The sequence below is a fragment of the Colletes latitarsis genome, chromosome 3 (genome assembly GCF_051014445.1).
Source record: "Colletes latitarsis isolate SP2378_abdomen chromosome 3, iyColLati1, whole genome shotgun sequence".
NCBI lineage: Eukaryota > Metazoa > Arthropoda > Insecta > Hymenoptera > Colletidae > Colletes > Colletes latitarsis.
Genome location: NC_135136.1, coordinates 29,705,682 through 29,729,284, shown reverse-complemented (window position 1 = coordinate 29,729,284; position 23,603 = coordinate 29,705,682). Strand labels below are relative to the sequence as shown.

At 34.1% G+C, this 23,603-nt stretch overlaps 1 protein-coding gene across 14 annotated transcripts in view; it reads right to left on the bottom strand.

Moving 5' to 3' along the window:
* Positions 1-23,603, bottom strand: part of Inae (inactivation no afterpotential E) — a 204,326-nt gene that overhangs the window by 33,858 nt on the left and 146,865 nt on the right. For 13 of the 14 annotated variants that reach the window (XM_076761843.1, XM_076784469.1, XM_076761840.1 and 10 more), the window contains 6 exons: positions 23,256-23,584; positions 19,601-19,796; positions 17,005-17,193; positions 16,020-16,310; positions 8,781-9,010; positions 4,130-4,153 (listed from right to left, as the gene is read on the bottom strand). In XM_076761843.1, the coding sequence (XP_076617958.1) occupies positions 4,130-4,153; positions 8,781-9,010; positions 16,020-16,310; positions 17,005-17,193; positions 19,601-19,796; positions 23,256-23,584 (1,259 nt within the window). The remainder of the gene's footprint in view (positions 1-4,129; positions 4,154-8,780; positions 9,011-16,019; positions 16,311-17,004; positions 17,194-19,600; positions 19,797-23,255; positions 23,585-23,603) is intronic. The other variant, XM_076784470.1, reaches the window with a different exon arrangement.

Genomic DNA, 23,603 nt, shown 5'->3' with positions numbered 1-23,603 from the left:
AAACGATGACTTAAACCCTCCTTAATTCTCCTCAATTTTAACAAACTCCCTGATAGAGATCGTTCAAAGTGATCGGTTTGGCGTGTAATGACATATTTATGTTTTTTTAAACGTAGGTGCGAAGAATCTAATTTTCAAACCAATCTCTTTTTATTACACTTTTTCCTTCTCGAAGTAAGCAATAGGGATATTTGAAGCAATCAAAAAGAAATGATCCATCTTGTACAGGGAGATTTTTAAGATACGACCAATGTGATTCTCTTTATGTAGATCGAAGATATATGGGAAAATTGTTTCTGTGAAAAAGTGTCATGTTTTGGGGACGTTAAGATCTTAAGAATAACGTTCTTTTTATTAAAGTAGCTAATGTTATGCGTTTGTTCGTATATAGGGCGTCCGGCCACACCTGGGAAAAATTTTAATGAGTGATTCTAGAAGCCAAAATAAGACGAAAATCAAGAATATCAATTTCCTGATTGAGACTTCGTTAAAAAGTAATTAAAAAATTTCAAATCATTCACGGAAAAATTATTTTCTGTTGCGGGGATCAATTACAATCATTTTTGGTGAATAGACATACCATCGAATTTCTACGCACTTTTGAGAAAAAAATTCCTGACCAAGAATCTAATGTGACGCCAGAAATGCACCCTTGAAATTTCATGCCAATCTTTAAAACATCATAACTTCTGAACGGATTGGACGATTTTAATGTTTAAAAAAGCAAACCACGCGTATTTTGGCGGAGAATATGTGCAAATCGCAAAAATATTCGAAAAGTTGGTCCTTGACCCCGCAAAGTGAGAAAAACCCCATAAAAATGGTCCAATTTTCAAACAGCCATAACTCTTACAATTGTGAATATATTTCAATGAAACTTTTTTCTGAAGTAGAGCTTATGGGTACCTACAAAAAAGTATTACACAACTTTTCTGTAGGACGTCAAACAAAATTAATAAAAATTAAAAACGAATTTTTAAGAAAAATCGACAAGGGTAGCTGTCTAAATTTTTCGACGAAAAAAAAAATTTCAAATCATTCTGAGAAAATTATTTTCGCTTGCGAGGATCAATAGCAAATATTTTTGGTGAATAGACATACCTTCGAAATCCTATGTACTTTCGAGAAAAAAATTCTTCACCGAAAATATACTGTGTGGCCGGAAATGTTTCTATAACTTTTTAACGAAGTCTCAATCAATAAATTAGTATCCTTGATTTTCGTCTTATTTAGGCCTCTGGTATCTCCCATTAAAATTTTTGCCAGTGGTGATCGAACACCCTGTATATCAAGATCACTGAATGTCGAATCGGGTACTCTTTGGAGTCAAATTTTGATTTTGGACGAAATTTCTTGTAGTCTCTACTAATGCATATGTCTCGAAAGATTTTTCAAAATTTTACAAATAGCTGATTTTATAATTGTTTAAAAAATAATGCTATTTTTTATTTAATTAACGCTTACACTGGAAATAAAGAGTTATCGTGTGAAATTGCCATGGAATTAACCTTAAAAGTGATTCTTATTTAGTCAATAAGAACAATTTAGTAAGACGATATTATGTATTTTCAAAATTTTCAAAAGTTTTGACCGTATGATTCGGTGCTCTTCAGTAAAATGTTCCTACTTGGAAAATATGAATGTCCATTGATTTTCGGTTGCACATATAGTGTCAGATTACATGTAAAATGTCATGAATATACAAAAACATAAAATCCACTTCAAAATTGTACAATATTTGTTCGTATCAATTTTGCTTAAAATCAATATTTACAAAGTCATTTGAGGTACACATATACATAGTTTACGATTTATCCAGTGCTACTATCTGAAAAAGATATTTTGATGGTAGAAAGTTTCGATTTCCAATTTGTCGACAGAACATACTTTATTTTTTGATTTTGCAACTTTATTTACTAAATAAGAATCAAGGCAAAATCTACATAAAGAAAGTGTATCAAAAGTTGGTTGAAAAGGCAAAGTTCAACGAATAAGCTGTTTTATAATGTAAGCCAAATTTTAAACTGACTTTGTTACATATTTATGATTTTGAGTGACCTCCTCGTTGTAAAAGTAACTGATACTTTAGTTGGAACACGTGGCGTTTCCAAGTTTGTTCTCGAAATCTGAAGAAAATCTCATTAGTCGCGTCTTAAAAAATTTTCCGTACGAAACAAATTCACAATTTCTACATATTGTATTTGTGTAATCGTAGTAGAACCGAGAAGAAGATAATCATTTATGCAAAAATGAATCGAAAATATAATATTTTTTCTATCATCTTCCGTTATCGAGAAAAACAATTTCGAAAGCTTATGGAGCATGTGTACACGTGGCTGTACGTATGTATGTATGTATAATTCTAAGTCTGCAAATGAATTTCAATATACACGGTGTTTGGCCACCCCTGGAAAAAATTTTAATGGGGGATTCTAAAGGCTAAAATAAGACGAAATCAAGAATACCAATTTGTTGATGAAGGCTTCATTAAACAGTTATTAACGTTTAAAGTTCCGACCGTACTGAATCTTTTTCTCGAAAATGTGCAAGATTTCGGGGGTATGTCTACTGACCAAAAATGTTTGTAATTGATCCCCGCAACCGAAAATAATTTTTCCAACATGATTTGAAATTTTTTTTTTCCGTCGAAAAATTTAGGCCCTGTCGATTTTTCTTAAAAATTCCTTTTTCATTTTTAGTAATTTTGTTTGACGTCCTACAGAAAAGTTGTGTAATACTTTTTTGTAGGTACCCATAAGCTCTACTTCAGAAAAAAGTTTCATTGAAATATATTCACAATTGTAAGAGTTATGGCTGTTTGAAAATTGGACCATTTTTATGGGGTTTTTCTCATTTTGCGGGGTCAAGGACCAACTTTTCGAATATTTTTGCGATTTGTACATATTCTCCGCCAAAATACGCGTAGTTTGCTTTTTTAAACATTAAAATCGTCCAATCGGTTCAGAAGTTATGATGTTTTAAAGATTCGCATGAAAATTCGGGCAGACATTTCTGGCCAGAAATTATATTTTCGGTAAGGAATTTTTTTCTCGAAACTGAGTAGGATTTCGGGGGTATGTCTGTTGACCAAAAATGCTTGCAATTGACTCCTGTAACTAAAAATAATTTTTCCAAGACGATTCGAAAGTCTTTTTTTTCACCCAAAACTTTCAGCACTTACTCGAATTTTTTTCTCGAAAGTGGGTAGGATTTCGAAAGTATGTGTATTCACCAAAAATGATTGTAATTGACCCCCGCAACCGAAAATAATTTTTCCAGAACGATTTGAAATTTTTGAATTTAATCGTTAATAACTTTTTAACGAAGCCTCCATCAACAAATTGGTATTCTTGATTTTCGTTTTATTTTGGCCTCTAGAATCCTCTATTAAAGTTTTTCCCTGGGGTGGCCGTACACCCTGTATATGCATAAACTGTATTAGATTGATTTAATGTTAATTACAAATCAATTTATTGGAGACAATTTTGAAAATATCGCTCCATGCCGTGCCGCGTTAGGAGATTCAATCCGCATTGTCAGATTACGCACGATTACAAATGACTTCTATATGCCCATAACTTTTTCTTATGGTTTGACGTCCGCATTGAATCATTCCACTGTAACAATTCTACACGCGCGTACTTCGTGCGAATTTGAATTTTAAAGATGCGCTCTTTCCTACTTGTACGATTAACGGAAGTAAAAAGTTATCATTACTAAAATGCTGTTCGTGTTGCTGCATACAGAACGTTGTTTCAGATTTGCAATTATTTAAAATGCACGTATACCCGACAGATCTTAAAAATTGTCCCTCTCGATAATGAAAGATCACAGAAAAGAATCTATTGCATAATTTCGATTTGTTTTTTCACGAAAAATCGTCCCTTTTCTCATACTACGGCTACTGGGATACCTTGTACGGTATACACCTTCTTCTAAGATTCACTCATGCACGTATAAAAAGATCATTTGTATAAGTAATGTCTCTGAGACAAGATAATCGAAGGGTGCGGCAGACGTTGCAGGGAAAGAAGTGTAGAGTATAGATCCAAGGTACGCATGCGGGCACATCCTCAAGATGCAATTACCCAGAGCAGCCCTGAAAATGCAAACTATTCGATAAACGTACCTCCAGCGGCTTTCATATTTTTGCCTAGAAACGGAAAAGATCGTCGATTAAAGTTCGTCGGTAATCGCTTTTGTCCTATACAGAACAGGCATGTCAAACACATTTTTGCTCGAGAACCGATTTACAATTTGCTACCATGTCGCTGACCAAGTATTCTACCCTGTAGAACGTAATTATTCTGTCATAGTAAAAAATATTTTACAAACCATTTTTTAGTCTCTTACCAACACTGCTCACTGCATGGTTATAGGTGTCTGGGTTAGGTTAGTAAACGCGATTTTTTTTTCATTAATAAATAGGATAAATCTAGATTATTTTATTCCTATATTCTTGTAATTTTAGAATTATATATCTGTTAATTGATTGCCAAAACTTTAACTTGAAGGTTATAGATATTGAATGGTTATAGAAGGTGTCTGAATTAGATTAGTAAACGCGATTTTTTTTTCTTTAATAAATGGGCTAAACCTAGATTACATCATTCCTATATTTTTGTAATTTTAGAATTAAATATCTGTTAATTGATTGCCAAAACTTTAACTTGAAGGTTATAGATATTGAATGGTTATAGAAGGTGTCTGGATTAGATTAGTAAACGCGATTTTTTTTTCTTTAATAAATAGAATAAATCTAGATTATTTCATTCCTATATTCTTGTAATTTTAGAATTAAATATCTGTTAATTGATTGCCAAAACTTTGACTTGGGACAATTGTAAACAACTTAAAATTTGTCATATTATTTATGTTTGTAACCTTAGTAAAATTCACGAACCCAGATTTATTTCTTTTAACACCTCGATTGGAGTATTCTATCTCTAGGACATCTATATATAGGAGACGTGGCAGTCAGAGTGTTAAAAGAAGCGTTTATTAGTATATTTCCAGAGGAAAAATTTATATGCGATTTTACATTCATATCTCAAGTTTCAGCAAACATGCGTAAGATTAGATAGAAGATAATAATTTCCACGGAAATGAGGAAAAGGATTTATTAATAAGAAGATTTTTGTTTCTAACATCCTAGACATCAATCGACTGTAATTTGTTTATCTTTTTTTTATACAGAGTGTTTGGTCACCTCTGGGAAAAATTTTAATGGGAGATTTTAGGGGCCAAAATAAGACGAAAATCAAGAATACTAATTTGTTGATTGAGGCTTCGTTATAAAGTTATTAACGTTTAAAGTTCCGCCTGTAGAACGACAATCTGCGAACAGTTGCGTGCGCGCGATAGTGGTTCTACAGGCGGAACTTTAAACGTTAATAACTTTATAACGAAGCCTCGATCAACAAATTGGTATTCTTGATTTTCGTCTTATTTTGGTCTCTAGAATCTCCCATTAAAATTTTTCCCAGCGGTGGCCAAACGTTTCGTTTTATTGGTTCTTTTGTGGCAAGCATTTATTGTCTCTACAAAATTTCAAAGCTCCAAAGGCATTAAAAATGCTTCAGATCGCAAGATTTGATATATTTTATAACTAGTACAGTTCAATGGTAACACGTAAAAAGGACAACTGTATGAAATTGTTTGAGAAAGTAAAAGAGAAATAACGTAAAGATAGATAGGTAGAATGTTGCAGTCATAATATATCTTTTACCACGTTTGGCATGCAAATAGCTAGGAATGGTGAGGAAGACTAGATCGTTACGAAACAGATTTCACGACACTTATGGGCGATTCATTGTAGAAGGAAAAGAGGAAGGAAGGAAGAATAAAGAGAATATATAACTTGGCAGTCGCGAAGGCATAGGGGCAAAAGAACTAAATCGCTACAGTTCTCGATTGGTAGATATGGCCACCTAAGCCATTAAACAGTCTACTGACGCTGATATTTATTACAATACAAGTTTCGATACAAGCAATGAGTTGCAGACAGTAACTAACAATGGATCTAAGCAACTAACTCAGTCGATGTTGAATTATCACTATATTTTCTAACATTATAAGAGCTGTAGACTGAAAGGGAGTCTTCTACTGTAAACCGCCAAAAAATTCGATTCTTTTTTTTGCATTTTCTTAAAAGATATAGTCTTAGAAATATTTGTGCAAAAGTATATCAGTGAACTCCTAAAATTAACGAAGTTATATTTTTTGTTTAAAATAAGTTCAGTACAAGTGCAAACCAACTTTAAGAAAATTTTTTGGTTGCTGCGTTCTGATCTCTATGCTGTTCACCAACTATGGTTAACATCATGGGATAGGATTAAAAGACTTAACTACTATTTATTGAAATAAAAAAATATTTTCGTATAGTTTAAGGGTCTCTTTTCATGTCCTTAAAAGTCTAGTACAATAGAGCATTTAATTCTTTGCGAAAAAAATAAAAAAGGAAACTTTCAATTTTGACGTTGTTATACGAGAATTCTCCACCTTAATTCCCACCAGAAAATCCTGCTTTACGGTACGTCACATAGTAGTAGAATTTCCATATCCACCAGAGATACATTTTTGTTCTATTCATAGGTAATACTCTGAGCTTATGGCTACGCCAATGTCGTTCAATATGATTCTATCCTACTCTGTCTTGATACGTTTCGTTCGCGTTCTTCGTCACGCGATGGAATTGCAATTGCGATCGTCTCTGGTAATAATGACAATGCGTTCTAGAACAAACGTCGCTATTCACTATTACTCTACGACCAATCAGCGTGCCAAGCCATCAAGTCGTCTCTCTATAATAGTACCAACAGAATTTTGCAAATATCTCGGAAACTAAAACCAAGCGAGGGTTGCACGTAAAAGAAAAACTTGTTTAGAATGTCGAGTTCTATAATATATTTGAAAATCGTCGAAATCGGTGAGGTGTCCCCTATTTTGAATAATTACCGTGACAAGTTCTTGGAACGAGAAATTCCGCACATATTTGTTCGAATATTTCATTATACACGTCCAGACTGCACTCCCGAAATTTTGATGAAGTCGAAATGATACATTGCTACTTTAACAATGGGTTTAACCCTTCGCAAGTTTAAATTACTAATTGTTTAATACATGTCGATGTAATTATTTAAAAATTTATGTAATCCTCTATTAGTTCATAATTTTTTAAATGCTTTAAAGCAAAGTAAATTTTCATTTACCAATTTGGAAAAAATCAACATTAAGTAAAATAATTCAGTTGAGACTGAAAGTCCACTTAACACGTTCACTGTCAGATTAAAACCGTATAATATTCTGCAGAAGTAAAATTTTGATTTTAGACCATTGTAAGTTACATAACCTAAAATTTGTTTCCGTACTTATTTTCGTAACCTTGTTAAAATTCACAAATTCTATCCAAATTTATTTCCCTCGATGTCTTAAATCATAATGGTAAATCTTGTCAAAGTGTTAAGGGTTAAGTCTATAACGCTTGTTATTCTGTTTAGATCCATCACTTGTTTACTTCCATGATCTGCAGACAGCTCAAACCCATTGCTTATGTCGGAACTTGTATCGCAACCAGTATCAGCGATTGTCTCTGTGATTGTACCAAATCGCCAAGCCTATGACTACTGACAACTAATCAACAAAAGGAGGTTCGACGATTATTAGACCTACTCCATTTTATTTTCTTCTAGAACATCGCACGGACACTTAGGAGGTGTGTTTGGAATTCCAAACATGGTTTATTGAAGGATTGTTTAGGACGCGTCATTTATTATTCAAATATTACTTAAATTACTTAACTGCACAGAATTTGGTCATCTGGCTACCACGCCCAACTTTACAACAATAAGAATTGACATACACTGAAGCCAGCGACGCGCATTCTTAATTAGTTTTCAAGGGATAATTTGGGCCCAGCTACCCCCGTACGAACCCTCAGTGAGTGGGCCTTGTAATTTAGGAAGGACTGGCCCACGAGGGATGGGCAACCTCCGATTTGCCAATCAAGACACCTCCCACAATTGAATTTATATTTAACCAAGGACAGAAACGGACGGAGTACAAATAGAATAGAAGTGCAAACAGAATGCAAGAGTGCAAGTAGAACACAAGATTTAAAGGATTAGATTAGAATTTCACGAACTTGTACAAAACTGTTTTTACAGGGTGTTCGACCACCTTTGGGAAAAATTTTAACGGGAGATTCTAGGGACCAAAATAAGACGAAAATCAAAAATACCAATTTGTTGATCGAGGCTTCGTTATAAAGTTATTAACGTTTAAAGTTCCGCATGTAGAACCATTATCGTGCGCACACAGCTTTTTGCAGATTGCCGTTCTACAGGCGGAACTTTAAACGTTAATATCTTTTTAACGAAGTCTCAATCAACAAATTGATATTCTTGATTTTCGTCTCATTTTGGCCCCTAGAATCTTCCATTAAAATTTTTTCCAGGGGTGATCGAACACCCTGTATATCATTTGCACATTTTCTGTTAACACGCTATCTTTACATATTCAAATTGCTATTACAGTGTTGTGTTAGTAAATAGGTTTTAGCAAATTTCCTATTTGCTAAATAAATCGGCTCCACGAACTTTGTGAGAGCCAACAAGGTGCGTGGATCACTGTTTGAAGAATACTGATCCAACGGATCGAGCAGTATGTTTGACATACCTGCTTTATAATAGGTACTGCATTGTAAACGCGTCTCGACGGTGTCTGAGGTCTAACCGAACGGGCACGGCCGAGTCGAAAGTATAGTGAACGCTCGAACTTACTCTCCCTTGTTCGGATGATGTCGGACAACGTGTATAATTCGCCCTGGCGGGTATAGAGGCCTGTGTAACGTCAACGCGATACTGGAGTCGCTCGGGACAACGGTTTGGGAACGAGCTAGGTCCTTGTCCCTCTGATACTCGCTGATGCATCCGCCAGCCTCTAAATTCGCCGCCGAGGTAGGGGTGGAACCGCAACCGCAACACATCACCGAGCATGCTATCGTTTTCCACTGAAAACGAACGATCGCGATTGATACGCGTGCTTTTCTACTCGACTGTTGCTCTCCATGAACGTACTTATTGCTCGTTTCCACGATTACTGTATTCGGATTGAAATCAAGTGGCCGCTCAAGGCCGTCGACGAGTTATACTCATCGTACCCGCTTAGCTGACCCTAGTCTCTCGAACAGAGAAACCAGCTGTGTAGCTCGGCGCAAAGTTACGAGTCTGGAGCGATTCGTGGTTAGGGAAATGGTCGAGGCAGTTAAGTTTGATATACCATTCCAAATGAATGATCGTAAAGAATTGATTTACACTTTGATGGCCGCATGTTTCATGCCAAGATTGTTGCCTGCCATTTTCATAAGAGTTTCAACTGAAGCTTCTTGTTTTTCGAAAGGAACATCTCAAATTCTACATAATTTTATTATTAACACGTTGACACCTCCCTTCTTAAAGATAAATAGAAACAAAAGGGGGTTATCTTTTAATATATCAAGATGATGTTACGCCTTAAGGAGGTATTGCTGTCTACACTGTCAATTTCACAGCTCATTTTGTGATTTTTTTTTTAGTGACAGGTAGACTGTTTTATATTGAGACTTTGTAGATATATTTATTCATCTTCTAAGCATGTACAATATTTTTTTCATGGAAAAATATTAAAAATCGTGGGAATTATAACTTCTTATTTAATGGCTCTTTTGGAAAAGGTACTCCAATGGCTTCCAGGATTCCAGATAATTTGAAACAGAGGGGGTTAAAGTATCTTCATAAGGAAGGTTGTAGTTATAGCAGGAACCAGGGAGAAGTCGAAATCCTGATAAATAAAGAAATGGCGACGCTTCAAGTATCGAATTTCTATTTGTTAATCGTTCTTTTGTCTTTAGCGTATCAAAAAAAATAGTAAAACTCAATATTTTTTTAAATCTCCAGTTCCAGCGATAAAGGCGTGTCTGCTAAATATTCTCTCCGAATTTGAAGTCAATCGATCTGCTAGATCTTGAAATATCATATAAGCCAGTTTAAATGCGTTTTTTTAAACAAGAAGCTATAACTCTCGCAATTTTTAATATTTTTTGATGAAAAAAATACTGTACACACCTATAAGACAAATAAATATATCTGCAAAATGTCATTACAAAACAACCTACCTGTCGTTAAAAAAAAAAATCACAAGAAAAGGCCGAAAAAATGACAACCTAGACAGCAATACTCCCTTAAGCAAACCATTAGGTTAATTAGCTCTAGAAAAGAGTTATTAGAAATTGCTTTCATTCTGAGAATATCACGAAGATTTTCTTCGTAAATTTCAAACACATAGTCAACTATCGGTACTGTCACTCTATATTTTAACACGACTGCCAGACCAAAACTGTGATTTTAAATTATTTTTGTAATCTCGCTAAAATTCATGAATCCTAATCAAAATTTGCTTTAACATTTCAACTTGGAAATTAATTTTTGTAGGTTCTTAACGAAAAGTCTTCAGTATCGTCGTCAATTTATTTACTTCATCGTTATTTTCAAAAACAGATTCATTATAAACTATTTCCGAATTATGAATTTATGAAGGTTGCGGTTAACTTTTGTCGATCGATTTGATACGAACACTTTGAGACAACTTTCTATTATACATTGACTTTGCGAAGAAGTTATAAATGCAGAGACATAATTTGAACTGAAACTGTACACATGAAACCACGAACACGTGACAGCGGCTGTCAAAGTGTGAAAAGGAAGCGCAGTACAGTTGCACTTTACAGGTGTAACGTTGCGGACAAATGTCATGGGAAGTTAGGTATTATTGAACAATTCAACTTCTTTCTTTATTACTTTCTTCCATCGAAGAAAAATCGTAATAGAAGTTACAGATGTACCGTCATCAAAGGTCACTTTGTGCAACCAGGGGTTAGATTGTGACAAATGGTGTTTTCGAACGTTCCTCCATTTCTATTGAATAACCCTAGGAAGACCGGGCCACAAACTGTTATGTCAAAGATTACAGGAAAGGCTTGTCGAGTTCGTCTATGATTCTCCTAATTTTTTGTTTGAAAACAAATATAAAAACTATGTTAAAAGTAAATAAATATTTGTTTCGTACGTTCGGAAACAAGCAATATACATATGTGTATAGGAAAGAACACATTTATTTTTTTAGTAAATTTTGCTTTTCTAATATAATATATTATTGAATCTCATTTATAGATTGTCAACGAAATTTTCCTAATTTATACTACATGATAAAATTCATCATCATGTATCCATAAATAAATATTAATATATTCTGATTTCAATGTCGATTGAATGTTAGGTTGCAAAAAATTTGTCGTCAATCGATAACTAATGCGGACCAATTAAGCAAAAAACTAATCCGTAATAAATAAACTTTATGCCAAATCAACAAACGTCATCCAAATTACATCGTTACATTATTTCAAAACTTTACATTTATGTATCTTAAAAAGTTCAAGAGTTCCGGGACGTTATGTTATTTACGCGCGTAACCATTCTAATTAGACGTTTTTAATTTTTTCTTGTTTATTAATATCCTCACTAAATCAAAACTGACCGACAAACATAGATATTTTACGCACAAGAAATAGCACATTATTAATACAACTAGAAGGCTTGGAAATTTTTTCAAAACGCCGCAGAGAAAATCGATCTTAAAAACATGTTAGTTGAAAAATTAATATTATATTTAGCTCCATTTCTTATATGTATATACAGGGTGTTCGGTCATCCCTGGGAAAAATTTTAATGGGAGATTCTAGGGGCCAAAATAAAACGAAAATCAAGAATATTAATTTGTTGACTGAGGCTTCGTTAAAAAGTTATTAAAAAATTAAATTGAAAAATTTTAAATCATTCTGAAAAAATTATTTTTGGTTGCGGAGGTCAATTACAACCATTTTTGGTCATTACACATATCCCCGAAATCCTACGCACTTCCGAGAAAAAAATTCCTAACCAAGAATCTAATGTGACGCCAGAAATGCTCCCCCGAAATATCATGCGAATCTTTAAAATGTCATAACTCCTGAACGGATTGGACGATTTCCATTTTTCAAAAAGCAAACTACGCGTATTTTGGTGGAGAATATGCAGAAATCGCAAAAATATTTGAAAAGTCGATCCTTGACCCCGCAAAATGAGAAAAACCCCATAAAAATGGTCCAATTTTCAAACGACTATAACTCTTACAATAGTGAAGATATTTCAATGAAACTTTTTTTTTGAAGTAGAGCTCATAGGTATTTACAAAAAAGTATTAGACAACTTTTCTGTAGGGCGTCGAACAAAATTACTAAAAATTAAAAACGAATTTTTAAGAAAAATCGACAGGGGGTAGGTGCTGAAATTTTCCGGCGAAATTAAAAAATTTTAAATCATTCTGGAAAAATTATTTTCGATTGCGAGGGTCAATTACAATCATTTTTGGTGAATACACATACCTACAAAATCCTTTGCAATTTCGAGAAAAAAATTCAGCAATGTGGACAAATTTTTCGACAAAATTAATAAATTTAAAATCATTCTGGGAAAATTATTTTCGGTTGCGGGGATCAATTACAATCATTTTTGGTGAATAGACATACCCCCGAAATCCTACGCATTTTCGAGAAAAAAATTCAACTTTAAATGTTAATAATTTTTTCATGAAGCCTCCATCAACAAATTGGTATTTTTGACTTTTGTCCTATTTTGGCCTTTAGAATCGCCCATTACAATTTTTCCAAGAGGTGGTGGAACACCCTGTATATGTTTCAATTTAGTTCTTCAGCCTCCTGAACTCATAAATAATATGTTTTGCAGTATGTACTTATTTAAATGTTTCGTGATGAAAGTTTAACCGAAGAACTTAGCCTTATTAGTTTCTTAATTATATTATCCTTGTTAATTTTTGAATTTACACGGTTTGTTTTATTACTCATAATTTGTTCTTTAATAATTTCTTTAATAAAATTAATATATGCTTGCAAGTAGTACATTTAACAAATTTATTTATCGGTAGATTCGACAAGGCTCCTCCGCCTTTAATCTTCCTGGGGTTAATAAAGATTCAAGCTTCTATTTTGCATTCTAGTCAGTGGCAGATCTAACAGGGTGAAGACTACGAGGGTTTCAACCCCTTCCCATTGACCAAAAATATATATGCATTTTCTGACTTTGAATCGCTTTCAGCAATTTCTTTATTCTTTGGTAAATTTTGAACAATCATCGAAACATTAACGTTTCTATTTTTGTTTTTTATTTCTAGGGATGGAATTATAGAATTGTTGTAGCCCTTCTAAATCCACCACTGGTACCAATAAATATTTTCAATAACTATATTTAACCTTCTCGAACAACAATTCTTTTTTATTTGCTGTAGTATTGTTTTACATTTTAAAATTAACCTGAAAATTTTCGTCTGAAGCAAGTAATTCATCCGAATTGACACGTTGACTGCCATGCTTGGTTTTCACTTTAAAAAATGTATTCGACATTTGTTCAAATTTTAATCTCAAAAGCAGAAAGTTTCAATAGTTCAATGACGTACTTGTAATTTTAAAGCATTTTTGCTAATATTATTTAAAAATTTGTAAATATTAGATTGATGACCACCGTGGCAATTAACGTGTTAAAAAAGAAGAAAAACAGACCAGTATTATTAGGAAAACATTCAGTAAGTCGATTGCATAACTCGTGATATGACTTCATAATTCGATTACAAGAAATTAGTTGGAAAGTTCACTGGTACAAACTAACCCCGATCGATGGGATCAGATTATGCTAAGAACTTTTCAGAGACTCACTGACGATAGATAATAGACATTGTTTCTTAAGAAATGAAAATCGAAGACTGTCTTTTACTACGTGTGTAGTTTACGAAACAAAAATTGAAATTCTTTTTAAAATATACTGAAAAATATTCGAAATATGGCACAATCTCACTCCTGGATGACGGTAACGTAATTGTACTGTATTTAATGACAAGAAATGGGGTTCGTCAGATGCTGATTAGAGATGATCGAAATGGAATTGTATTTCCAACCAATACGTATGAAATATAATAATAGAGAAATGGGTATAGTAACCACTAACGCAATACAAAATTCTTCATATTTTTCATTATTAATATTATTATTAATGGATCAGCGAGGTTTTCCACAATGACATCGAATCTAAATATAACGTTAATCGAAGGCACACGAACTTGTAGAATTCAGAAATGTTAGGTCATCCCATAAGTTTTGTACTAAACTTAAAGCAATATTTCAAATTTACTATGAAATTTTATAGAAAATAGTAAACCTCTTCTCTTTTGTTAACTCTCTTCTCTTTCTTTGGCAAAGCCATTACATCGATGCTATAAAACTTCATCGATCGTTCATTGAAATGTTATTCGACACTGTTCTTCGATACGTTGACATTTTCAAATTGTTTACCCATTGGAAAAGCCTGAAGATTGATGTATAAAATTCACTTCTTATCTTCTATTATTAAGTGTTTTAGGAAAGGTTCAGTTTTGTTATATTTATTCAGTGTGGATCCAATATTTTGAGCTTTGACACAACTCTTATTTTTTTCAAATATCCATGAATCGTTAATGTTGGTACAATGGAACCTCGCTTATCTGAATTTCTGGGCGAGCCTCTATTATCCAAATTGAAGTCGAGTATCATTTCAATTATCCAAAAGCGTATTTTTCGTTTCTTGTAGGTCGCTAACATGTAGTTTACTTTTACGTACATACATAATTTGCTCCAAAATAACTGTTAGTAATAAATAAGCTTGTAAATTATCTTGTATCAAGAGAAATAGTAAATAAATATATTTAACGTATGTGTATATGATTCATATCAATGAAAATAATTACATTTTATTCAAAACCTTTAAACTTGCAATTTTCTTTGAACGAGTAAGTTTATTCTAAATCAACTTTATTCGGTTCTAGCTGTGTTTGACACTATCCATGTGTACTTGGATCTCCATTTACCAAATATCGAAACCTCTATTATCCGAACTAATGAGGAAAACTAGACTCCACTGTATGTTTAAAATTTCAGAAATCCGCAGAACTGACTTTTAATTTTTCCTTTCTAAGTCACAAATGGTTATTTTCGTCAATTTGATAATGTCGAACGGGCACGAAATTATGAGACGTCCTAATATTTCGTATTTTTTGTACTAATGTAACACTTCAAGGTATAGAGGGTGTTCGGCCACACGTGGGAAAAATTTTAATGGGAGATTCTAGAGGCCAAAATAAGACGAAAATCAAGAATATCAATTTCTTGACTGAGGCTTCGTTAAAAAGTTATTAAAAAATTAAATTAAAAAATTTCAAATCATTCTAAAAAAATTATTTTTGGTTGCAGAACTCGATTACAATCATTTTTGGTGAATACACGTATCCCCGAAATCCTACCCAGTTTCGAGAAAAAAATACGATACCGAAAATATAATGTCTGATCATGAATGAATGATTCCCCTGAAATTTCATGTGTTTCAAATCGTTCTGAAAAAATTATTTTCGGTTGCATTACAATTATTTTTGGTGAATAGACATATCCTCGAAATTCTGCGCATTTTCGAGAAAAAAATTCAGTACGAGCAGAACTTTAAACGTTCATAACTTCTTAACGAAGCCTCCATCAACAAATTGGTATTCTTGATTTTCGTCTTATTTTGGCCTCTAGAATCTTCCATTAAAATTTTTCCCAAAGGTGGCCGAACACCCTTTATATTTGATATTAAGTCATACACATCCAACATTACGCGTATTGTTCGACTACTGTTCTAATAAATACTACGTTCAATATATTTCGTATTTTTTGTATTAATGTAATACTTCAGGGTATTAACTACGTTTCCAAAAATGTATGATGAGAGGTTACAGTTTGATTAAATAACAAGTATAATAAAATTAAATATTCGATCAATTTCGAGCGTCACTGAAACGTGCTCTTGTGTCTGGGATGACACTCATATTTATGTAGAGCGAGTAGAAGAGTTTCAGGAAATACGTACTTTCGGATCGACGCTCCTCTTTATGGCGTTGATAAGATCAGCCCTTAAACTTTCCATTTGTCGAAGACCTATCCTGGGCACGACGTCTTTCCCGACCACGACGGACGTAATAAATTCTTGCGTGTACTGCTGAGCAGGCATGCTCAACAGACCACCCGGCGGAGCGAACGAAAAGCACACCAAGTCCGGGTAGTCTTGCTTGAGCAATATCGCCAGGATGGCCGCTGTACCCGCTCCTAAAGAATGTCCAACGAGAACCAGACCGAACTGATGGGTTCCTCTCGACGTGTCCTGAAGAAGTAATTTGAACGATTTCCAACTAAAAAACCAAAGACCATTTCTACCGTCGTCGTGTCAAGCATAAACGACGAAGTGTACTGTCTCGCACAATGCATCAATTTCCACTCAATTACTCGTTTATGAAATAGTAATTGCGCTTGAATATCTCATCTTGAAAATGTCTGAAATTTCTATTTCTGTTTCTCGAAGAAAATAATTATTAAGTGTCTCAAAATTCTCGATTCCCCCCCAAAATTTGATGAGATATTTTCAATCGATTCTCACCTCTCACTTTAATAACAATACATGAAAATCCGTCGCAACTTTCATCAAATTTAAATTAGTAAATTTTTACTAAATAAACTAAATAATAGTAGTTTAAGTAACTTGTATTAATAAAATACAATATTCATCTAGTCTTTAACAAGCAGAAAAAACTTTTTACTTTAGCTTGTTAAAGACTAAACTGAGGAATAGTATAAAAGATCCTGATACAGTTTAGTTTACAAAGTGCTGAGGCACCCTGTGTATCAAAGGTATGAAAGTAATCATCGCGCTTGGATCTTTTCCTTCCAGCTATTCTCTTCGTGATTCGACATAGGGTACGTGTGCAACGATAAGTGTAATTATTCCGTTTAAACGAGCCATCGTTTACATCGAGACAACACGAATTTACATTTAAGGCGACGACGACGTTAAGCGATACCTTAGCGAGCGCACGAGATATAATTTCTTCGTCGAGCAGCTTTTTTCGAATATATTCGGCGGCTTGAACCATCCCCTTGTGTCCCAGCCAGTCGTCTCTCGGCGGCGACAATGGTAACACTTCACCCTCCGCGTTCAGATCCGTTAACACGTCCTTCATGCTGAGGGTTCCTCGTATACTAACGACAACCTTAAAAAGAGAGAGCGCAAAATTGGTGATTAACCATTCCGGTTTAAGTTCGCTCCAGTTAAGGGTAAAAGCGATTGCTAGAGGTATATTATCCGATAGCTTTATTTTCTCAAGTGATCGTCTTTAATAACAATCGAAACAGTGTTTTCTACTGTATATTCAATCCTGACCAGCTAGGATATATTACTTCTTACGTATGAACTTGAGAGGGCTAGGGGGTAAAATGATAACCCGTCAAGCTACCCCACAATGGTTAAACGTTTATTCGCGAGTGATGTGGGTTACTGTAGCCACACGTAGGTTAAAGATATAATAATTATCTGAACTGTTACAACAATGATCTGAACTATAACACGCGACTACGTCTTTACCAGACTGTGCGTAACGACGTCTCTAACAGGACTGCTCAAGGTAACACGTCTTTATCAAACTGCTTGTGACACGTTCTCTTACGGACTGTTCAAGGTAACAACGTCTTTACCAGACTGACCTTCTTTCTTAACACTCTCCTCCCTGTACAGGGTGTTCGGCCACCCCTGGGAAAAATTTTAATGGGGGATTCTAGAGGCCAAAATGAGACGAAAATCAAGAATACCAATTTGTTGATCAAGACTTCGTTATAAGATTATTAACGTTTGAAGTTCCGCCTGTAGAACGGCAATCTGCGAACAGCTGCGTGCGCGCGATAGTGGTTCTACAGGTAGAACTTTAAAAGTTAATAACTTTATAACGAAGCCTCAATCAACAAATTGGTATTCTTGATTTGTGTCTTATTTTGATCCCTAGAATCTCACATTAAAATTTTTCCCAGATGTGGCCGAACACCCTGTATATTTTTCTCAGAAAACAAACAATAAGAATAAAAGTGAATATTGAGAAAATTCACTGTAAAGTTAACTGTGAAGTTAAATGGCGCTAAAATAATTTGTATGTTAGAAATTCTAAACAAAATTTTAAAAACGATCATTTGATTGGCCATGGTAGGTTTAGTGTTAAAGAATGTTTTACTTTCTTCTGTACAATTCTGCAATTTTTCTTTAAATTTTATTTAAGGACTGAACTGAAGTTACACAATGTGAATTATTGTTAAAGGATGCAAATTCTTAAAAAATTGGTTTTGTATAAAATGTATAAAGTATTTCTATATTCTTAAAATAGATAATTAACAGCGAAAATGTTGTAACATCACATAGATGAGAATTCATTATCCTCCATTTTCTTCTTTCTTTCTTTACTTAAAAGAATTTGTTCTTATACTACTATTATCCCTTATATTTTTATAGTAATATATTCTTGGACTAGATAGTTAAGTTTCCAATATATCTTTAATGTTTTACATTAAATATTTTGTGTTTCGTTAAGCTGAAAGTAACTAGATCTAGAGTTGAAATATTTAATATTAAATTAAACCTTTTTTAAAAATTTGCCTCCGTTAAAACTGACTAAGAAGTCGAATAACAAGAATAATTATATTTTTATAGCAATATTCTTGGACTAGATAGTTAAGTTTCCAATACATCTTTAATTTTTTACATCAAATATTTTGTGTTTCGTTAAGCTGAAAATAACTAGATCTAGAGTTGAAATATTTAATATTAAATTAAACCTTTTTTTAAAAATTTGCCTCCGTTAAAACTGACTAAGAAGTCGAATAACAAAAATAATTATATTTTTATAGTAATATTCTTGGACTAGATAGTTAAGTTTCCAATATATCTTTAATGTTTTACATCAAATATTTTGTGTTTAATTAAGCTGAAAATTTTTTTTTAAAATTTGCCTCCGTCAAAACTGACTGAGAAGTCAAATAACAAAAATAATTATATTTTTATAGCAATATTCTTGGACTAGATAGTTAAGTTTCCAATACATCTTTAATTTTTTACATTAAATATTTTGTATTTCGTTAAGCTGAAAATAACTAGAACTAGAGTCGAAACATTTACTATTAAATTAAATTTTCTTTTTGCCTCCGTTAAAACAGGAAACGTTTATCACGCTGTTATTCAATGAAACGCGGTTGCCAAAAGTTAACTTCAACCGACGGACCAGAGGTAAGAAGTAGTACGTGAATTATTTATCGATCGGGTCGTTTGCTCGTCCGGGCCAACTTAAATTTTGGCACACGAAAATCTTCGCGATCTCGCCATTGAGCAATCGTGGTACACGTTACAACGCGATGACGCGTTAAATGGCCGCTGAAAAATTCATCGAGTGGCCAGCTCAACGAGATCCATTTAGCTCTTAATTAATCGCGAAACGCGACGCGACGCGGCACGCGACCCCGTTGCTTTAATCTCCGTCGCATCGTGGCGATTGGAAATCGAATTTAATTAATTATTTTCTGCGAGTCTAGCGTAAAACTAATACTATCAGTGCATGCGAATCAATAAGGAACGCGCGAAACCTTTTTTTTTGTGTAATCGAGCACGACGAAGAACGGCGTCTCACCGACGTCGACGTGGAAAGTGGCGTAAATGACCTCCACCTCGGCGACGTCGACCATCTTTCTTAGCGCAGCGTAATTGCACTGGCAACAATTGTCCTCCACCACTGTCGCACCATCTTCGTGGCCGCGACACGGGAAACAGCCGCATCGTAATCTGGCGACAAAAATTGTAACATTATTCTTCTCTGTTCTTTTAAACGATTTGACAAATTCCAGCAGTGTTTCTCCGAGTAGCGGCGTGATTTCTGGGAGGAATGTCGAAACAGTCTTACAGGGGCTTGAAAGAAAATTTTTCAATGTAGAAAGAAGCGAATAATTTGAATATTTGTATTAGTATAGTGATCACCGACGCTTAACAACAGTTGAAATGTAGATTTTACTGTTAGAAGCATTGTAAAACGATTTATAAATGAATCAGATTTTGATAGTGGGAATCGAAGTGGTCCCAAGTTATCTGATAGAGGAAAATGTAAAATTGTAAACGAAATGAAGAAAAGTCCTAAATTAAACTCCTCAAAACTCAGAATGTTAAATAAAGAGTGTCAAAAAAGACACTTTTTTTGTGACAGCCAATTACGCGCAATTACACCTCGCACAAATAGGACCGTCGTCGAAAATGTCGATAAAATCTTGGGAACGATCGAGATAGACCGACATGAAAGCAGTGGTAGCATCACCCAGGAGCTAAAGATGGACCATAAAACAGTTTTAAACCATTTACATAATGCTGGATTTAAAAAGAAGCTCGATGTTTGAGTAAGACATGAATTGATGAAAAAAAACATGATGGATCGAGTTTCCATCTGCGACGCCTTGGCCAAACGGAACGAAATCGAATGGCAACCAATTATAAAACAAAATGGTACATATTTGACCTACATCCGACAATCCAAACCATGTTAAATAAAGTTTTGAAATAAACGTGAAAATAATGGATTTCTTTTTCCTCAACCTAATTTATAATTTGGAAAACATTGCACGTTTTTTACCATAATTATTTTCTGCTATGATAAAAGCACGTTCCTTATGTTTTTACATAGTATAAGATAAGAAAGTTGTAACAAAATAATCAAACTTCGACAGGGAGGAAACGGCGGACTCGTAACTCTCAGTCGATGTTTTCTATAGAGCTAAACTGTGTTTCCTAAACGCACAATAGTAAGCGATATAAGTGTTTAAACTTGTACGTTCGAGTTCAGTTTAGAGAAATCATTCGTGAAGAAAAGTTCGAGGAAATTGCTAGTTTCTCTGGGATATTTGCAAAATTTGCTGCGTAACAATTATGTGTACATGGTGAGTAGTAGATTAGGAGTTAAGGTAAGGAGTGCCATTATTTTTTGTGTAATTAGTTACTTGTTTTAGAATTTTTGATACATTAAAATAAAATATTATATATGCAACTATGAATATAGTTTTCTTAAACATGGAGAAAAGTCAACCAGATCGATATTCGACATTCACGGTACCACCATTTTGTAAATTTTTATTACTTTTTTTTCTTTTGGTTCATACTCACAATTATACTAATCAATAACTTTTTTGATATTTCATTTCGAATAAGCAAAATGATCGTAATCGTGTCAGCCAGTAGATGAAACTTTTTTTAAAGGAACCTTGTTCAGTGATACATAACTCAGTCAGTTTTAATTATTTTTAGTCGAAACAAATTCTAAACCTTCTTAAAAAGACCAACAAAATGAAACTTTAGACTAGAATACCCCTCTTGAAAACTTTAAATATACTAATCCCCGGCTAACTGATCGAATTTTGTTCCAGATATCCGGTTAATCAAAAAATTCGTATTAAACACGCGAAGACATATCCCAGCGACCTAATATTATTAAAAATAAAAAGAATCGTACAATGTTCGATCAATCCGATTTATGTCATCGCCGTACCATTAATTTCACGTGGTTAAACGTCAAGTAGCAACCGTTTGGTTAATAAATGGACGTTGAAACACTGTTGAAAATCAATTGATCATGCCAGCCAGTAGATGAAACTTTTTTTTAAAGGAACCTTGTTCAGTGACACATAACTCAGTCAGTTTTAATTATTTTTACTCGAAGAAAATTGTAAATCTTCTTAAAAAGACCAACAAAATGAAACTTTAGACTAGAATACCCCTCTTGAAAATTTTAAATATACTAATCCCCGGCTAACTGATCGAATTTTGTTCCAGATATCCGGTTAATCAAAAAATTCGTATTAAACACGCGAAGAAATATCCCAGCGACCTAATATTATTAAAAATAAAAAGAATCGTACAATGTTCGATCAATCCGATTTATGTCATCGCCGTACCATTAATTTCACGTGGTTAAACGTCAAGCAGCGACCGTTTGGTTAATAAATGGACGTTGAAACACTGTTGAAAATCAATTGATCATGCCAGCCAGTAGATGAAACTTTTTTTTAAAGGAACCTTGTTCAGTGGCACATAACTCAGTCAGTTTTAATTATTTTTACTCGAAGAAAATTGTAAATCTTCTTAAAAAGACCAACAAAATGAAACTTTAGACTAGAATACCCCTCTTGAAAATTTTAAATATACTAATCCCCGGCTAACTGATCGAATTTTGTTCCAGATATCCGGTTAATCAAAAAATTCGTATTAAACACGCGAAGAAATATCCCAGCGACCTAATATTATTAAAAATAGAAAGAATCGTACAATGTTCGATCAATCCGATTTATGTCATCGCCGTACCATTAATTTCACGTGGTTAAACGTCAAGCAGCGACCGTTTGGTTAATAAATGGACGTTGAAACACTGTTGAAAATCAATTGATCATGCCAGCCAGTAGATGAAACTTTTTTTTAAAGGAACCTTGTTCAGTGACACATAACTCAGTCAGTTTTAATTATTTTTACTCGAAGAAAATTGTAAATCTTCTTAAAAAGACCAACAAAATGAAACTTTAGACTAGAATACCCCTCTTGAAAATTTTAAATATACTAATCCCCGGCTAACTGATCGAATTTTGTTCCAGATATCCGGTTAATCAAAAAATTCGTATTAAACACGCGAAGAAATATCCCAGCGACCTAATATTATTAAAAATAGAAAGAACCGTACAATGTTCGATTAATCCGATTTATGTCGTCGTCGTACATAAATGGACGTTGAAACACTGCTGAAAATTAATTGATCATGCCAGCCAATAGATGAAACTTTTTTTTAAAGGAACCTTGTTCAGTGACACATAACTCAGTCAGTTTTAATTATTTTTAGTCGAAACAAATTCTAAACCTTCTTAAAAAGACCAACAAAATGAAACTTTAGACTAGAATATCCCTCTTGAAAACTTTAAATATACTAATCCCCGGTTAACTGATCAAATTTTATTTCAGATATCTGGTTAATCAAAATGTTCGTATTAATCACGCGAAGAAATATCCCAGCGACCTAATATTATTAAAAATAAAAAGAATCGTACAATGTTCGATCAATCCGATTTATGTCATCGCCGTACCATTAATTTCACGTGGTTAAACGTCAAGCAGCGACCGTTTGGTTAATAAATGGACGTTGAAACACTGCTGAAAATCAATCGATCGCATCGCTCACGACGTGATAACGTACGGCGCCACGCTACCGGACGATATTACCTTGCACACAACTGACAGAGACCGGTGGAATGACTATAGAGGAACATGGGCCAGCCGTATGCTGCCAGGGCGAAGTGCATATAATAAATGGCCAATTGAAAGTGGCCCAGATCACCGTCCTCGGTCAAGGACAGGAATTTGGTGCGAGGAGTAACTGGCACGCCCGACAGAAACTCGTACGTATCGTTTTTCCGCTGTTTCACTATCAATTCTCTCTCGACCTTCTGGAACTTCCTAAGGAGCACCAGCCCGGCCACCACGTCCGATGGCACCACGTCAAGGTCGCGGAAGAAGTCGCTCAACAGCCTGGCGATGTCCGCGAACGAGTTCTGGAAAACGTGTCACATT